We start from the raw sequence: 18,779 nt of genomic DNA, 5'->3' as shown, positions 1-18,779 counted from the left end.
AAAACGCTTCTCCTTCTGGTTATAAATATTTAATGCTTAGGAGAAAAAAATAGTCAAACTTTTAAAACTTTAATCATCAATATTATATCAAAACAGATTTATAAAATCTAATAAGCTTATGATATTATGATACTACTCTACCTTTTAAGACAATATACTATACCATTTTACTTCTTTTTTAAAAAATAAACATTTGAGAGGTATTCAGTTGTCAAAGTTTTAAATATTTGATCAAATTTTATCTTAAATGTCAAATGTATACAATCGAATGGAGTATCTAATCAAAATATGTTGTTAACTTGCGAATTCATGTGAGGATTTTTTTTTCAAAAGAAACAAAATTTTCAATTATTTAAGTAATATCGTTGTTAACACTACTATCAATAGAAGGGCATTATAGTCATTCCAGCCCCATGACCTAAACCCATAGACAAAATTTTTGAAATCTATGATATTATGACACTACTCTACCTTTCAAGACAAAATCTACTCGTGCCATTTTTAACTATAACCTTTGAGAGGTATTCAATGTTAAAAATTTCAAACATTTGACTAAATCTCATCTTGATTATCAAATTGTTATAACCGCAAATTGCAACACATCATGTCAGACTGCAAATTCATCTGAGGAGATTTTTTTCCCCCAACAGAAACAAATTTTCAATCATTATCATAATAATCTCGCCGCTAATACTAGTGTCAGAGAAGGGCATTATAGTCATTTCAGTCCCATGACCTAAACCCATAAACCCCAAAGATGAGAGAGGAAGCAAATCCCTAGCGTCTCGCCTCACCTTCGAAATCCGGCGGCGGCGATGGCGGCGGCGGCTACGGCGAGGTCCGGATTCCGGCGCATGTTCTCCATCTCGGCCTTCTCCCCGCCCAAGCCGCCCACCCCGCCCCCGAAGGCCGACCCCTCCCCCAACCTCTTCATCTCCGGTACGCCTCACTTTCTCTCTCTCTCTCCCTCTTCTTGGGCGGCGGCCGTAGAAGTGCTCCCGTTGCGTTGCCGTACCCGATTCGGTCGTGTGGATGATCTAGGATGGCTTAATTTAGAGGATCTCATGGTGGTTGCACTTTTGGGCGGTCAAAAGCAACATTAGAGTATACTAGTATGTATATATATGTTGTTAGTACTAATTCAATGTCTGATGGATTTGGGCTGCTTGATTCATATGAGCAAAATCAGGGGAGATAAGATCATATGGTAGTAAGACATATAGTGGATACTGATATGTTGTGAAGTTAGTATAATCTTTTGATGTTTCTAGATGTAACTTTATACTGACTGCTCCTCTATATATTAGTTTGTTACTTAGTGGAGGATATAGGATATAGGACGGATCTAGGACGCCGGTGGAATGACCGATGAACCAGCTGTACATCAGCCTAGGTTGAAAGAGACCTATTGCTGGATTTGCTGGTTCAGATTATGATAGCAAACGTCGTACCCCTCCACCTTCTGTTCATGGAACTTGATTCAATTAGTTTTACGAACAATTGAGTCCATGCCCAATAAGCTCAGGTCTTCGGCGTTTTCCACACTTGCTGCTTGCTTGATTCTACATGCTCGACACAAGGAAATTCACTGCGGGAACTGAGGAAATGGACAATCACTTAATAAACATTATTTAAATTTTGTCTACTTATGGTGCTCTGACCTAAATTCCTTATCTGTAGTGACAAAATGTGTGCAAGCTTTCTGAGCTTGTACTCCATATTATTATCAGACCTACTTAAAGCTAGCACCAGTTCCCTGTTTTACCGTCTTACAATTTAAAGTTCAATAATGTTGTTCCATTTTGGATGCTTCCTTGCATGTTGAGCCTTGTTGCACACAATCTCTGGACTCCCATCTTAGCATCCTTGTTTGCAGGCTTAAGCAAGCGTACAACAACAGATGGGCTTAAAGAAGCTTTTGCAAAGTTTGGGGAAGTCATACATGGTATGTTTGCTTAAAATGCAGCCATTCCTTTCATCCTTTGTATTTCAAGACACTGAGTTCTATTTCAATCTGATTTCAAATTGCAGCTCGAGTTGTCACAGATCGTGTCACTGGATTCTCTAAGGGGTTTGGCTTCGTAAGGTATGCTACAGTTGAGGATGCAGCTAAAGGAATAGAAGGAATGGATGGAAAGGTATGTTTCATACTTTCATATCATTTTTGTTGTTAGGATTTGTTGTTTTTTCCTCAATTCTCTTGTGTTGAACTCTCACTGTTTATATAATGATCAGTTCCCATGATGCAATAAGCAGAATATATGACTTTACCTCTCTACTTGTTATGCCTCATTTTAAAAATTTTAATACAAGAACTGCCTAATTTCACTGGCTGCCACTGGAAAGGCGGAAACAGTAAGAAAGCTAGTTTTGTATTGGAGCATAGGCAGTTAATATATACACAGAATTGATATGATTATGTGGAATTCAGAGAAAGCAGGACAAGTTGGAGAGGTAGGTAGAGCCCAGGGAGCCTGCTTAGGCACCCTTTGTCAACAGACTATTTCAAACTAAATATGTTGTAGAATTATTCAGGTATCTCATTTTGACAGTACCGAAGTATAGATATTTGCATCCTAGTTGACCAGAAACTGTGAGCGTATGTTCGTTGTGCAATACTATAGTAGTACTATTTAATAACTTGGACATGCTATGGGGTGGACATCATAGGCATCACATTTTTCTGGACATTTTATCCTGAGATTGAAATTGAGAGCATCGTGGTCACTCAGGTTTACTCTTTGTGTTTTGCACAAGCAGACAGGGCATGTGTTACCACTTTTCAAGTTCATGTGTAAGTTTTTTTTATTATATATTGGTAGCACAATTTGCTAACTACCTAAGGTCTCACCACAATTCAACTCTGATATATTTTGCACACATTCTTTCTTGTTGTGCTCATCTCTGAAGAACAAAAATGCAAAAAAAAAATGTTCATTATTTTAAAAATAATTATGTGTGAATAATCCAGAATTACTATGTGCAAGATTCTTAAGAACACAGATATCATCCTCATGCACTCATTTCATATAGCTTGTATTGTGCTAGATGCTGGATATCTTGATAAATTTCTGTGGTAATTTTTAAGGTATACACTAACCTTTTAATGCTCAAGTATAATAGTTACATTGTTTTCTTACATGTTATCTCTGTGACTTGTGACTTGTGTTGCTTCGTTGCAACTGGCAAATCATGAACCGTACTCAGACATGCTTGGACTGATTTCTTCAACAAAAATCGTGAACTGGTGGTTCTGCACTGTCTTTAGAATCTTAATACAAATTTGCATTCTGGTATCTTGGGTTTATTTTTGCTTTATATTTAGATACTAAAATATTTTACTCAGTATGTTTCCTCATTAGCAATGATACTCCATATTTTTCTTAATTCATTCTTGAATTCTTGTGGCACCAAAGCAATACTTCACACATAATGTAAGAAAATTACGTATGTGATACACTAACTATTGCCCACATGACCCTCATGCTATAATTTATGCTTTCTTGAATGGCTGAGCTCTCAATTATTTATTTATTTTTTCAGTCTACTAATTTCTACCATAGTGAAAATAAAATGAAGCGTTTATTTGGTGTGGTTAGATACTCTGAAAGCAACTGGTGAAAATATCATTGACCATTTTGGGCTTCTTTTTAGAGCCTTGCTGCAGTATATCATAATGCACAGGTTTTTTCTGATATATCTCTGCTTCTATGCAGTTTCTCGATGGATGGGTTATTTTTGCTGAATATGCTAGACCCAGAACACCACCGCAGCAACCAGAAATGAACTCACAGCCACAACAATCATGGGGCCCTCCATCCAGTTCCTGGGGTGCACAGTAGATGAAGATACAATCTTGGGGCCCTCTATCTGGCCGTGGGGCTCACAGCGGATCGACAAGTTATTGATTCTATATTTAGTTTATCGCTATACCATATTGTTCCAGGTGTGAACAGAGTTTCCGATCCAATATTCTTATCGTGTTGGAGTGGTCGTTTGCTTGCATCCCATGGTTTCCGCATGGAGAAGCACTTGTCAAACTGAATATGGACCAAACAATATTACTATCAACGCGCAACAGGACACGAACAGCTTCAAACCTTTGCTAATAATGACCCCCATGTCTTGCTTGTCCTGACTCATGAGGTGCTGGTTGTGTTGGAGTCACCCTTTCATTTGAATTGTCGTAGCCCTTATCAGCTGGTGGCATGTGCTGCTCATGTACTGGATAATGACTCGTTGCTCAGAATAACACGTTTATACATGACAAGGTACAACTGAATTTTCCTTGATCAAAATCCTGATCTGCTGACAGCGACGGTGAAGCTGATCTGTGCACAGTGCAATTCATTCGTGATCAACAGTGCATGCACTTGTTACATATTGCGTTCTGTTCTTGTACTTCATTTGATTTTGCAATTATCCTTTTCTTGCCAGATGTGGTTTTGCAACTGTGCATCTCCCTGTCTTTTTTTCTCACCATTGGTACACCTGTGCCCTAGATGCAGTACTAATTTCCTCTTGATGCCGGCGTCTTCACTGGTGTACCTACAGTCACAATCTGGCATTTCAGGAACACATTTTATTCCTTTCTTTGATTTGAGATTTTCAGTTGTGCATTATTTTCGGAGTTATTGCCTGGATCATGAGTTGTTTTTGGTGGTGCCAGCTGATGCAGTCTACACTGTTCATGACTGCCTCTTCTTCTTACCATTGCTGATTTGCCCACCTGTAACAATGGATGCTTCCCCTCTTCGGCCGGCGCCTCCTCACGCGTTCCCATGGCCGCCGGCGCGGCGTCGGGTGGCGACCGCCATCGTCAACACCACCGACGGCGACGCCTCGCCATCGCACGCTCGTGGCAGCACAATATCTCACCACTTGTACACCCAAGCTGAGCATCTATAGTTCCTGAGGCGGAGCTCCATCTATCGTCCTTATCGTCAAGATTAACCTGACTACGGAGATTTACGTGGAAAATCCTCCTCTATAACTAATGCGAGGATAGAGGAATCGGATTTTGATCATCCACATGATCAGGATCGCTCGTGGCAGCATAATATCTGACCACTTGTACACTGAAGCATCTACAGTTCCTGAGGTAGAGCTCCATCTACAGTCCTTGTCGTCGCGATTAACCTGACCACGAAGATTTATGTGGAAAACCCTCCTTTGTAACAAATGCGAGGATGAAGGAATCGGATTCTGATCATCCACATGATCAGGATCCGATTCATCGGTCGTCGGTCTTCAGCACCGATCAGGTGATGGAGGTCGATGACGATACGATCATTGGGAGGAGTCTTGGAGGGCTTGAGGCCTGAGCTTGCCATGAATGGTTGCCACAGGGGTTGCTCTCACGGGTAAGTAGATGCAGACTAGACATGACGGTGAGATGCCCGGCGACGCAGGGAAGCCATCGCGTCGCGCAACGTGTGATGCTACCGACGCCTTTGTTGCTTGCGATTCTCTCTGCTGCCTCTGTCAACTAATAATAATCCAGTATCCTTTTATTATCTTCTAATAAATGTTTGCTATAATAAATGTGTCTAACGGTGAGTAAAAACAACCGGACATTGCATTGCATGCACATGATTATCCTTAAAAAAAATGATCGTTCTATATAGATATCATGCTGTTCTTTGTTAGGTCTGGCTTTTGGAAGGGGCTCTCAGAAAATGTTAGTATGCCATCTAGGCTGGATTAGGAAGAAATGAATTTCAATCGTGGAAGAGAAAAATTCTCATGAATAATTTGTTACTACCTCCATCCCAAAAGACGTGATGTTGTTGATTTCCATGTAACATTTGATGATTCGTCTTATTCAAAGTGGCTGGGATAGAACGTAAAGAAATTTAAATGTTGATGTTTGATGAGACAAGTAGTACTATAGAGTAATAAATATTTTAAAAGACATTTTAAATCCTAGAAAGATAACTACTCTCTCCGTCTTAAAATATAAGCATTTTTAGCTATGAATCTGGACAAGTCAAAAGTTGTTATATTTTAGGACGGTATTAGTATTTTGGAGAAAGGAGAGTAACAGAGAAACCCTCGTGCTTTCTACACACATACGTTCGTAGAAACAATGCTAACATATATATTCGAACCTACAATCTCCACAATAATGCACACACATTTGTACTATATGCTTGGTACAAAGACGTGATACACCACTTCCTCTACGCCTCACCATCAGCCACTTGACGAGGTGCGCATACATGCACCACGCAAATGAAGAAAACACCTAGCTAGATATCAACATCGACAACTAAACATTTTTACACACATTTTCCTCCAAAAAGAAAAACAATCTCCCTTCCGTGCATGGCATTCGTCCCATCTCGCTTTCTGAAGGTATACCCTTGAACTAGACCCCGACCCCGGGACATTTCAGTCATTCGCCACATCCGCAAACCCTATAAATCTCCCACCCCTTACATGTCACACACTCCAGGTCCAGGTAGCTAGCCCTGGCCACCCGGGCATCCCTGTAAATAGGAGCATACATCTCTCTCTCTTCCTAGAGAGAGAAAGCTTAAGAGAGTAGAGAGCTTCTAGAGAGAGTGAGAGGGAGGGCAAGATAGAGGGGAGGGTGCGCAGGAAGCTGATGAGGCTCCTGTCGTTCGTGCCCTGCGGCTGCCGTGCTGGACCAATCGACGACGCGCCGCCCGCCGCGCTGCCGGCGGCGACCGCCGGCGACGGAGGCGCCGCCGCCAGGAGGCGGCGGAGGAGGGCCAGGTCCCTCGGCGGCTCGCCGCAGTGGCGCCCCTCGCTCGGTGACATCTACGAGGAGTACAGCGCCGCCGGCGCCGCCGACGCCGCAGCAGCCAAGCTCCGCCGCCCCGCCTCCGCCGCCGCCGCCAGAGCCGGCCGGTCCGCCGCCAGGGTTCTCCCCCGCGCACACAGCGATGAATACAGGTAGCTAGCTACGTTATTACATGCAATCTCTCTCCAGATTTCTCTCTCTCTATCTCGCCATTGATGATTTGCAAGCTTCTGATGATCCATGGATTGTGTGTGTGTATGAGCCCAGGCACATCGAGACGGCGGTGTCCATGCCGGCGTTTGCGCCGGCGGCGTTCCTCTTCTGAACGCGGCGGCGTCGGGTGGCCGGCGATGATGACGAAAAGTAGAGCGACGGCGAACTGTATCAAACATATATATAGACTATTATTTTCTACTTACTGCAGGACTAAGGATTTATATATATGAATCCAGGAAATAATGGTGATCGATCTCTAGCTACTTGTATGTAATTAATATACTTGTGTGTGTTGATAGATACAATATGGAATTGCATGTGTTGTATATAGTGTATATACGTCATAATTAACATCACAATTGATGCATGAACATGTCTTGTAATCGAATATCTTGATATAAATGGACATATGGTGTGTAAAAATGTCATGTACAAAATGATTGTCAATGTATATATATGTATATATAGTGGTGATAATTAAATTATAATACTACCCCTCTCCAAGAATAAGCGCATCCGTGGGTTTCTTTGTCCAATGTTTGACTATCCATCTTATTTTTAAAAATAAAAAATAGTCACATATAAAATAATATTCATGTTTTATCATCTAATAATAACAAAAATACTAATCATAAAAAAATTTTAAATGAGACGAGTGGTCAAGCGTTGGACATGAACAATGCAAAACTATATTTATTTTGGGACGGAGGGAGTAGCGATTTGTCCAAGATATATATTTGCTTGAGCAAGCTTATTTGCCTCGAGATTTCGAGATATATATGTATACTATATGAAAAAATTGGCACAAGTGTGTATGAATTTTGATAAAAAAAAATAGGATGCATGTGATTCCGCTGCAAGCTAATTAAACAACCCACGGTACTAGAATTCCCGCGAAAATGACTCAGATGCATAACCTACTTAATACCCACATAGCCTGAAATTTTAATCATTGTATCAGTATATCAGAGATTCTTAATCTCTTCTCTGCATTTCTAGATCAATTTTTTAATCCTTCGCCGATTTCTTCATTTTTCATCGATTTGGCATCTCTACCTATAGTTAGACTCTGAAGTTATTTCGGGTTGCAAATCCATCCTAGAGATTGACGAAGTCACCATAGGTGTCTCGCTTATCTGTCGCCTACCACTGAAATCACAAAGTCGTTAAATTCTGAAAAAATTACTCCCAAGAAGTCGAACTCAGGACCTAAGATGCTACTAAGATTTTTGTAACCACTAGTTTACATGCTCTTTCGCAGTTACCCCTGTACTTTGAGGTTTATTGAGCTTACATTGTTATTAATTATATTTGAACAAGATGAATTTTCTAATCACAATATTAATGAGTATGTGAACAATACCTACGTACGCTGCAACTGGAAAGTAATCACGGATGAAGGGATTATGAGAAAATGAAACCCCTTAATTAACTCCATGTTATTATTATGCACACATTCTCGAGGACAACAAATCTAGCCCGTGCTCTAGTTGGGCTGCAATTGGGTCCATGCCAACTTTATCCTCCTCGACCGTGTGTTTCGACTCCCTATCCTCTTGATCTCTTTGACAGCTGTAGAAGGAGCGAAACTTCAGGGTTTTCGATTACTCTCTTTCGTTTGTGGTCTTTCGCTGGCACCGCTGTTTTCGAGGGTTTATTGAAAGTGTAATGGGGCTCCACCGCCATCCTCCTTTCTATATATAGGAGCAACACCTTTTCTTTTGTAGTTTTTTACTCTAGCAGTTTTTTCTGCTTCTTTCTTTTTTTTCCTGGTCCCCCGGTAACGACTGTCTGGCTGGTTGGGTTGTGTAATAAAACTCTGTTTATATATTGACGTGCAATCCTATAGCGTGTTCGTGAGGAAAATGTTTTGTGAATTTGACAAAAGCAAATACAGAGCATGATTAAGCAACGGATTACACACAAAATGTGTGATCGAGTAGTACACCCATAGATTCCATTCTGCTCACGCATGGCTACAGTGCAGCAGTGAATGCTAATAAAATCTATTTTTTCTCGTTAAGCGTCAGCGTCAGAATTGCATCTGATGATGCTAGCTAATTTTCATCATTTCCCCGTGATCGCATCATATCATCAGACAACGAAATAAACCTGCAATTCCCAGTTTTGCTGCACAATTCATGTGAAAGTTTAACTACTTGTCTAGAAGCACCACTGCATGCACGCATGCTAGCTTTTGTGATAATAAACTGCAACGAGATCGTTTCCCAACAAATTCCAATGGATTATAAATATTTTTTGTTCAAACAGATCATCAAAAGATATCAAAGCACTAATTAATCTAGCCACTAACTATATATTGCTAGCTAGTGGTGCTGGGCTGCCGGCAGACAAGGATCGAAATAATTAATTTCTGAATTGAAAGAACGACATGCACACAAATTGGGAAATCAGTTTGAAATTAAAGAACGATATGAAAATTTGATGATTAATATTCTTTTCTTATAGTCAGTCTACTACTTCATATAGGCAAAGGCATGCATGGTCCTTGTACATTTGAACACACTCACAGGTCACCTATTTCGGCCACTTTAATTGATGGAGATAATCAATCAAACATTATTGGCAAAAAAATCAATCAATTAAATAATTTTCAAGATCTTATCTTATGTACACATTGCGAATTGGAGAATTTGCATGTAAGCACATGTGGCAAGCATATTATGGATATAATTAAAGTGTACTAGCTAGGAACCATAGATACATGTGAGAACATATAGTTATATATATAGTTGGTTTATATGTATATATGTTGAAGCAAGTCAGTTGCGTGGCTTACACAATTCACGCATGGCCATGTGAGCACGGTCACTACATACATCTGAGTACTTGCAATCACCATGTGACCTTGCTCCCAACACATATACTCCTCCCATATCTTTATTGGTTAATTAATTGAGATTACATACAAGCTAACACTCTTTGGTGACCATATATATACTCATTGATCTAAGCTATTTATAGGGAATTTGTTGATCCTTCTTCTGTCTAGATCTACCTCCTCCTTATTTGTTGATAAGGTCAAGTTTACTAGCTAAGTCCTTTTGATTAACTAGGGTGTTTTGTTGGTTGGCAAAGCTTCAGGCTGTGTCCAATGGTAGAGGCTGGAGATGTATACCATTTTTATTATTAGAAAAGAAAAGACAACCCATATTTAAGTTATAAATTATAAACTTTCACCCTCTTAAATTTTAAATCCTTCATGCCTTAGTTGTGGTATGGAAGTTTCTGAATCTTGTTGGCTGTGTGTCCATGGGCAGATGCCGGAGAATGCAACCCATTTCTATTATCTAAAAATAGAAGTTTCTTAAGATTTTTTTGCCCGAGGGAAGATGTGGCATAGAATTTGGCCGTGCATTATTTTTTTCTGAAGAAAAAGAAATTGACAGTACGAGACTGACTAACTCATGCTACCGAATTGAAAATATCATTATATGTACCACACCCACACCATAAATAAATAAGCTCGAAATAAGTAAGACAAATAACCCACTTATAGTTCCAGAATATAAGCATTTATAAGAGTTTTAGTATAAATTAAGTTTGAGTTGAGAAATTTAGATCTGTTAAAATGAGTTAATTAGTAGGCGGAATGACTAGTTTCTATCACCTGTCCTACAAATAAACCCAACAATTTATCATAATTTCGCAGAGCAAAATATTTGATCTATAGACCTACACACATACCTAGTACAGTACTCACTCCGTCCCAAAATATATAGGTATTTTGGACTTCTATATAATATTTGAGATGTTAATTTGACTAACAATATTTATAAAAATAAGATGTTTTAAATAAAAAGAGTTTTATACATGTGATAGTTTGTTTAATGTAAATCTAGTAATATCAATTTTACATGATTGATTTTTTTTATTAATAGTCAAAGTTAAAATTGATTGATTTGACACTATACTTAAAAATGATTATATTTTGAAACGGAGAGAGTAGCACGATGCAGTTCTTGACAAAAGATGGAGGAAGTGATCGAGGCAGGTGTTGTTTGGTCAGTATCCCATCTGCTACCTCGGACTTTCCAGCATATTGTTACCAACCAAACGTGTTTCAGAGGAGAAAAAAACAAGAGAAGAAAACCTACTACTCGATCAATAATTCGATATATTGTCCTGATGGACGACCTTAAACCAACCACACAAATTTAGGTTGAATCCGTACCAAATAACCGTACTGTTTCTGCAGAGAAATTAACACCCCTAAATTCGTCTAAGAGGGTGTTTTTTAATATAGAAGGTGTAAAATTTTGGCGTGTCACGTTAGGTATTATATAGGGTGTTGCATGGGGTGTTCGGTCGCTAATAAAAAACTAATTACATAATCCATCAGGTAAACAGTGAGACGAATTTATTAAGCCTAATTAATCTATTATTAGTAAATGTTTACTGTAGCACCACATTGTCAAATCTTGGAGCAATTAGTCTTAAAAGATTCGTCTCGTAAATTAGTCGTAATATGTGTAATTAATTATTTTTTAACCTATATTTAATGTTTTATATAACGTTCGATGTGACAGTGTGTAAAATTTTTACGTGGGATCTGTACAAGAATTCGTACGAGTAGCAGTTGAATTTGGCGAATCGGATCGATGGGACAGTTCCCGGAGTTGCCGGCACGGCCCATTCTCCAATAAACAGTTATACATCTCTGTGACTGACGCGTGGGGCAGCACATCTGTGGGGCCCATCCGTCAGTGAGATGGAGCGAGATGTCGGAAGATGGAGAAGAAGTCAACAACTGCCGGAACGGACATGGGTAGTTTGGTAATTTGACATGAGGCAAAGTGAGGTGGCCCCACCGGCAGCATTGGGAGCTGACAGGAGCTCATGTCTCGAGGATATATATACTCTCGGGAACACCTATACATTTGTCGACAAATTTTCTCCTAAAAAATTTGACAGGTGTAATTATAATGTAATTATATTGTAACTTATATGTAATTACACTGTAACTTATATGTAACTATAGTGTAACTTGTATGTAAGTTTCATATAATTTTGAATCGTTAGATCTATTACAAGATTTATTCTGGTGAGGAAAAAAAAATCACAGCACACATATATGTTAAAGGATTTGTTCCCACGATCTCTATTTTACCGAAATAACATGTTACGGAGAGATTTTTGAAAGTTACATACAAGTTACATTATAGTTACAGTGTAATTACATGCAAGTTACAGTGTAATTACATTGCGATTGTACTGTAATTACATCTGTCAAATTTTTGAGAGAAAATTTGTCGACAAATATATAGCAAAATTGTATACTCTCTGTTTCTTTGCCAAATCGCTTTGGACGGTGGCTAATTAATCTAATGATTCTTTTGATAATTGGGTGATCTATATGGTCTTGGAAGTTGGAACTATGTTTGGATCATGTGATATGATCATATCAGATGTTAGATTGGTATAGGGAAATATATGAAGGTAGTGAATGGATGAAATGAGGTGGAAAAAATAAATGGAATAGAATTCAAAGTTATCATTTTACATTATTCCAACAAGCACTTAATGGTTTCTTACAAATTATTATAACCCAAATTCATTTTAATTTTAGAGCCAATTTTTAAAGAAAAATTATGGTAAATTTTTACTTATTTTTCTTGCAATTACGAAAAGAGAACAGAACTAAGGCTGCGTTCGCAGCAGGTGATAGAGAGAAAGATTTCTCTCGTTTCCGGCGCGCACGCTTTCCGAACTACTAAACGGTGTGTTTTTTAAAAAAAATTCTATAGGGAAATTGTTTTAAAAAATCATATTAATCTATTTTTAAAATTTAAAATAATTAATACTCAATTAATCATACTCTAATAGCTCACACCGTTTTACGTATCTTCCTAATCTTCTCAATGCTTCTCCTCAAACTCAGCCTAAGAACAGAGCCGAATTTATAGCATACTTTCAATGTGCATTAGGTGTAAAGTACTTCTTCCGTTCCAAAATATAGCAACCTAGGATCGGATGGGACGTATCTTGCTACTACGAATCTGGACATGCCCCCTGTTCAGATTCGTAGTACTATGATACGTCTAATCCGATCCTAGATTGCTATATTCTAAGACGGAGGGACTAAGAACAGTTTACTTTCCATCGAGATACATCAACATACTATACAATTTTCATGTTTAATTGAAAATACAAATAGAATTTTGCAAAACATGATCCAAAGTTATAAGAAGTCTTACAAAGGGAACCTGCGACATAACCTAATGCGATATAAAACTAATTATGACTTAGCTTGGTTTAGAGTAAATGTATTTGTTTAATCTTGTGGAAAGTGAAATAAGATAAAAAACCCATAATTTCGTTGGTATATGCATGACATATTTTTTTTCTCGTTTACTATTGTACTATGTCCAGTTTGGGACATAGGAAAATCCACTACAAAATGGTTCAATTTTCGCGGAAACAACTAATTTCCTAGTGTTTCAAACATGGCCTATGTAGTGGCACCATTTCTAAAAGACCAAAAAATAATTTGTCTTAATGCCTACTTGCAAATATCATAAACTTTTCCAAATTGCAAAATTATATAACCCACTATGCTAAAGCCTTAAAGAGGACTTACAAATCCCAATTTTGAACTCGAGTATATTTACAGAATTACCCTCCATTCCTTTCTTTCCTCCACATTTTCAGAACTTTCTTTTTCTCACCTTTTTTTCTTTCCTTTTTTTTTATTTTTTTGTCTGCTTTATTCTCCACAGGGAGTTACACTCGAGAAAGTCTTCTCTTTTATTTCTCTCTCTCTTCTCTTCAACCCCAAGGCGAGCACCGAGCTTCCCCCGATCGATTTCTTCCCCCATCTCGCCGCCATTTCCGATCAGGAGCGGCGCGATCGAGATCCGCGCGTTTTCGCTGAGCCGAGCAAGCACGGATTCGCCCACCCGCGGCCCCGTCTCCCGCCGCATTCGTACGTTTCTTGGATTCGTTTTTTTTTCTTTTCTTTTTCTTGTTTGAAACAATTGCCATGACTAGTTCTCTGTTCATGTTCGGTTCTTGGATTTATTTTTCAGTGTTATTGCATCGGTTCTTTTTTTTTTCTTCTGATTTTTCTGTTGTGGGTTCGTGCTCCTTCGGTGTAGGATCGTTGTCAGTCTGTCTGAAGGAGTTCTTTCTTCTCGAGTTTCTTGAGCTCATGTGAGGATTCCAGGGTTGCGTATTTCCGATTTGCGAGTGAAAGATATGGCATCTTTGCATTCGCGTTGACGATTTTAGTGTTTGTGGAGACAACCAGCGTCAGGCCTGTAGTTTGTAGTTCTTCCACTATGATGATGCGGTCCATGACTCCATGAGGATTCTGTGAGTAGTATGTAATGTTTTCTGGAGCCTGGTTTTAGGTTGCCATTTTGGAGTTCGTACTATCAATAAGTTCCAGTTTTTGGTGTTATTGTTCTAAAACTGCTTGAATATGGTTCCTTGAGAGATATCTGTGTGTCTGATTATTTTTTTTTTCATCGCATCAAAAGGGAATTCTGATATGCATTCAGATATGTTTCTAGTGATAATAATGCCAGATTAGTTCACCAGTAATATCTGACTTAGTTCCTGTCCAATTAGTAGTGTTCTTTTGTGCAAGTTGGTCCTAGTTTCGTGTATTATCAGTGTTGTCGGTTGTCACCATACTTTGTGAATGGTCTGATCTTCTGATGTGACATGAGTTGGGATGGCAAAGTTTGACCAAAGATTGTTTTGACAAAGCACTAAGCAGTAAGCTGCTTCCATCTACTACTACTAGTAATTCCATATCTGTGGTTTGCATATACATATCAATCTTGCTGTTGACCCAAATACCCACCACCTAACGTATGGAGACACATGCTCACACGTTCAAAGACTTTTGGCAAATTCTGAATTGTGTACTTCTTGGCAGGACAGGCATAGCTGTTAGAGCTTCCATGAGGTGGATGCAATATCTCAATTGCTAAGATCTGCGGCGAAATGGGGAGGATGAAAGGGGTTTCTGAGGGCCTGATCATTGGAATAACAGTTGGAGTGGTGATAGGGGTGCTGCTGGCAGTTGGGATACTTCTGTGCTTGAGGTATCGGCGATCTCAGGCACAGATAAGGAGTAGTAGCTCAAGGAGGGCATCGACGATTCCCATCCGCGCCAATGGTGTTAATGCTTGCACGATACTCTCGAACTCCACTACGGGGCAGGAATCGCCAAGGGAGGTTGAAGATCGCGGAGCATCTATGTGGCTGGAAGGGCCTGGTAGGAAGAGTGTGATATCAGCTTCTGGGATACCCAAATATGCATACAAGTATGTTTCCTTGCACTCTCATGGTTGTTTGTACTAATTTGTATGTTGAACAATTGATCTAGTTTTAGGATTAGTGATGGGCAATTTGTTTATTACTGAAACATTTGGTAATCGATTCCTGTTAACTTTCAAAGTTTAGTGGTTGTTTATCCTCCTTTGACTTCCCACATATTTCTTTACCTACTAATTCTTTTCTTTTAGTTTTGGACTTTTTTTTCTGAATGTCACAGTGGAAGTGTACATTAGGAAAGTGGGACCTGGAGAACTTATAGAGAGGGGGTTGTACAATGAGATTTTGCAAGATTTATTTCTAGCATTCTAGATGGGGAGAAAACTGGTGTGAGGACAGGAAAACATGTCAAATATGCATATCTGGATGTAATGATCGATGATATGTCGAATTGGACAACCATGTTGGACCTTATTGTGGTCAATTTCAATATAATTGAGTTATATATTCGATGAAAATGTGCTTCACTTATTAACAGTTGACCATAGCATCCAGCCTCACTCAGGTGTTTTGGTGAATCAAACTGAAGGCCGATGTCTCTCTTTTATTTTTCAAGATCAATAGTTTTTCATCCAATTAAGACCAAGTTCTTTTTAGTTGATAAGCAAATCTTTTGAAACCATGTATTGGTTCATTATTGTTGACAGAGGTTATCTTTCTAAATCACATCGAGAGGAAACATTTAGTTAATTGTAGGAATTGTACTTCCCACGAGATATGCATATTTTATATTTGTAATTTCTTCTTCAATGAGTCTGATAATTTATAAATGTAAGGAGGGTAAAATTAAACCACTAAATGTCAGTAACTATTAGACATCAAAGGAGACTTTTATATCTTATGATTTTAAGTTCAACAAGAACATAGAATTTGCTGATATAAACTTCTCTCAAATTTTACCGGTAATTGGTGCCTCACATATTGATACTTCCAACACAATTATTATCACTAATTTTTTGCTTTCTACATAATTGTGTGCCATTAATTTTATTTTATTTTTTGCAAGACATTCATAAGGTATCTTGTACTATACACTTTCTGAAGTTCATAATTTTCTCTTTATAGAGAGCTGCAGAAGGCCACCAGCAATTTCACAACACTATTGGGTCAAGGAGCCTTTGGTCCTGTTTATAAAGCTGATTTGTCATCTGGTGAAACTCTTGCTGTTAAAGTGCTTGCTAACAATTCAAAGCAAGGTGAAAAGGAGTTTCAAACTGAGGTAAGCCAATCTTTATGCGCCAGAAACTCTGACTGCTTGGTATTTATTTGATAGACTGTTAATTTCAGGTTTTACTTCTTGGACGATTGCACCACAGGAACCTGGTGAATTTGGTTGGCTATTGCGCTGAAAAAGGGCAGCATATGCTATTATATGCATTCATGCCTAATGGAAGCCTTGCATCGCACTTATATGGTATTCATTATCTCCATATGATAGCATGCTATACTTTCTTGAAAGAACCTGTGCCCTCAGTTTTTTTTTTTTGGCTTTCTTAATATCCTTTTTATGGTTTAGGTGAAAACATTGCACCGCTCCGGTGGGATTTGAGGGTAAACATAGCTCTGGATGTTGCTCGGGGCTTGGAGTACCTACATGATGGGGTAGGCTGTTGTATTTCATAATTGGAAGCATGATACACTATGAAATGCAACCAGATTCCTTGATCTCATTCAACTCTAGCGCAGGCAGTTCCTCCAGTAGTTCACCGTGACATCAAATCACCAAACATTTTGCTGGACCAGTCCATGCATGCCAGGGTATGTGAAGCATCTCTGCTACCCATCATGATATCCATCAGATATTAAGCACCTATTCATCAAGTCAGCGTCTAGTTTAGTGACATGGTCAACGTAGTACATATTAATGCAATTTTTTGAGGAAATTCGCAAAAGTTTAGTTTATTAACCTATGTGTTGGTAGTTCAAAATACAGTACTTCTTGGATAACACTGGATATGGTGTCTTATTGTACTAAAATGTTTTATTCTCAGACTAATGAGCACTTTCTGTTGGCCAGGTTGCAGACTTTGGATTATCAAGAGAAGAAATGGTTACTCGAAATGGAGCCAACATACGTGGAACTTATGGATATCTTGATCCAGAGTATGTGTCCTCACGATCGTTCACAAAGAAGAGTGATGTATACAGCTACGGTGTTTTGCTGTTTGAAATGATTGCTGGCAGAAACCCTCAACAAGGTCTAATGGAATATGTAGAGCTTGTAAGGAAGCCCCCTACTTAGTTCCTTACTCTTTTTGTTCAAGAATTTGTTCCTTACTCTTTTTTGTTCAAGAATTGTTTTTTCTCAGAACATTAAGGTTTGTAATTGCTGACTTACAATGCAATCTATGATCAGGCTGCAATCAATGCTGATGGCAAAACTGGATGGGAGGAGATTGCAGATTCTCGGTTAGAAGGCGCATTCGATGTGGAGGAGCTCAACGACATGGCTGCTGTGGCCTACAGATGCGTAAGCCGAGTTTCCCGCAAGCGCCCAGCAATGAGAGATGTTGTCCAGGCTCTGATCCGTGTGGCGAAACACAGCCAGAGCAAGAAGCATCACAAAAGGAGGCCTCCACCAGGTAGAGCAGACGATGAATCTGTCGACTTGGAAGCATCCGAGGTTCAATCTTCGCTCTCCGGCCATCAGAGACAAGAATCAGTTGGGAGTGTCTCTGATCTTGCAGATGTCTGACTGAAATTGACAACACAACATTTTCGGCTGTTCTTGTTCTTGGCACTTTCTTCTTTTTTGTCTGTGCAATTCTTTTGTTTTGTTGATATTAAAAATACTAGGATCAAGGATGACACAATTGGATAGAGAGAATGCAGTTTTGAGCATTAGTGGTGACTGGTAACTGGTGTATGGAGAGATGACAATTTGTAAGTGTGATGTATAGACCTGCTTTGTAACCACTCTGATAATAGAAGCTGATTGTTGCCTTAATTGTCCTTTGCTCATCTCTGGATATGATGAACTTCTGAAAGAAAACAGTGGTTTCCCTTCACAATAATGTTGCGTTCATGAAGAAAATTAGCTCAGTAACCATATGGGTGGGCCTAATACTGTTTGGACTGGCTGGTGGGCCCGAGGTTGCTTTCTTGTACAGAATAGTACAAAGTTGTAAAGAAAAAGGAAAATATAATCAACCTAAAGATTATTTTGAAATGGTTAAAAATTGAATGAAAGTGTTTGACAAAATAAACTGTATTTACATTCCTCTCGAGCTATGTTTTCTTAGATAATTTGATATAAGAATAACAATTCACGCTATACCAATTGTTGGTACTATATTCTTTGCAAACATATAATAGATGGTATAATTTGTAAACATATAGATAGATGGTAAACTCATTTCTCCCCTAAATGAGCATGTTTCCGTGGCAAATAACACAATGTCAAGCTCCTAGGGCAAAGAAAGGTAACTAAAGCACAAGTATATCAATTTCCCTTTTGACTTCAACACAATATAGAACTCGATCGATG

The 18,779-nt window shown here is 38.8% G+C and overlaps 3 protein-coding genes across 4 annotated transcripts; all 3 read left to right on the top strand.

Annotated features, from left to right (window-relative positions):
• Positions 1-763: 763 nt before the first annotated feature.
• Positions 764-4,112, top strand: LOC127783373 (organelle RRM domain-containing protein 2, mitochondrial-like). The gene is made up of 4 exons (XM_052310634.1): positions 764-939; positions 1,877-1,945; positions 2,032-2,138; positions 3,717-4,112. Exons 1-4 carry the CDS (start codon positions 816-818, stop codon positions 3,840-3,842), a joined length of 426 nt encoding a protein of 141 aa, XP_052166594.1. The 5' UTR covers positions 764-815; the 3' UTR covers positions 3,843-4,112.
• A 2,349-nt stretch (positions 4,113-6,461) lies between these two features.
• LOC127782660 (uncharacterized) lies at positions 6,462-7,475 on the top strand. The gene is made up of 2 exons (XM_052309926.1): positions 6,462-6,921; positions 7,037-7,475. Exons 1-2 carry the CDS (start codon positions 6,611-6,613, stop codon positions 7,092-7,094), a joined length of 369 nt encoding a protein of 122 aa, XP_052165886.1. The 5' UTR covers positions 6,462-6,610; the 3' UTR covers positions 7,095-7,475.
• Positions 7,476-13,742: 6,267 nt separating this feature from the next.
• On the top strand, positions 13,743-18,616 carry LOC127782200 (calcium/calmodulin-regulated receptor-like kinase 1). 2 transcript variants are annotated; one of them, XM_052309283.1, is made up of 8 exons: positions 13,743-13,931; positions 14,892-15,282; positions 16,358-16,511; positions 16,580-16,706; positions 16,809-16,894; positions 16,979-17,050; positions 17,310-17,513; positions 17,649-18,616. In XM_052309283.1, the coding sequence occupies exons 2-8, from the start codon at positions 14,960-14,962 to the stop codon at positions 17,985-17,987; spliced, it is 1,305 nt and encodes a 434-aa protein (XP_052165243.1). In that variant the 5' UTR covers positions 13,743-13,931; positions 14,892-14,959; the 3' UTR covers positions 17,988-18,616. The 2 variants fall into 2 exon arrangements, with proteins under 2 accessions (XP_052165243.1, XP_052165241.1); XM_052309281.1 differs by having other exon boundaries at positions 14,897-15,282; positions 17,649-18,615.
• The last annotated feature ends 163 nt before the right edge of the window (positions 18,617-18,779 follow it).

Source organism: Oryza glaberrima, chromosome 8 (genome assembly GCF_000147395.1).
Source record: "Oryza glaberrima chromosome 8, OglaRS2, whole genome shotgun sequence".
NCBI lineage: Eukaryota > Viridiplantae > Streptophyta > Magnoliopsida > Poales > Poaceae > Oryza > Oryza glaberrima.
Note: the sequence above shows the minus strand (reverse complement) of the source record. Positions and strands in the feature narration are given on the sequence as shown.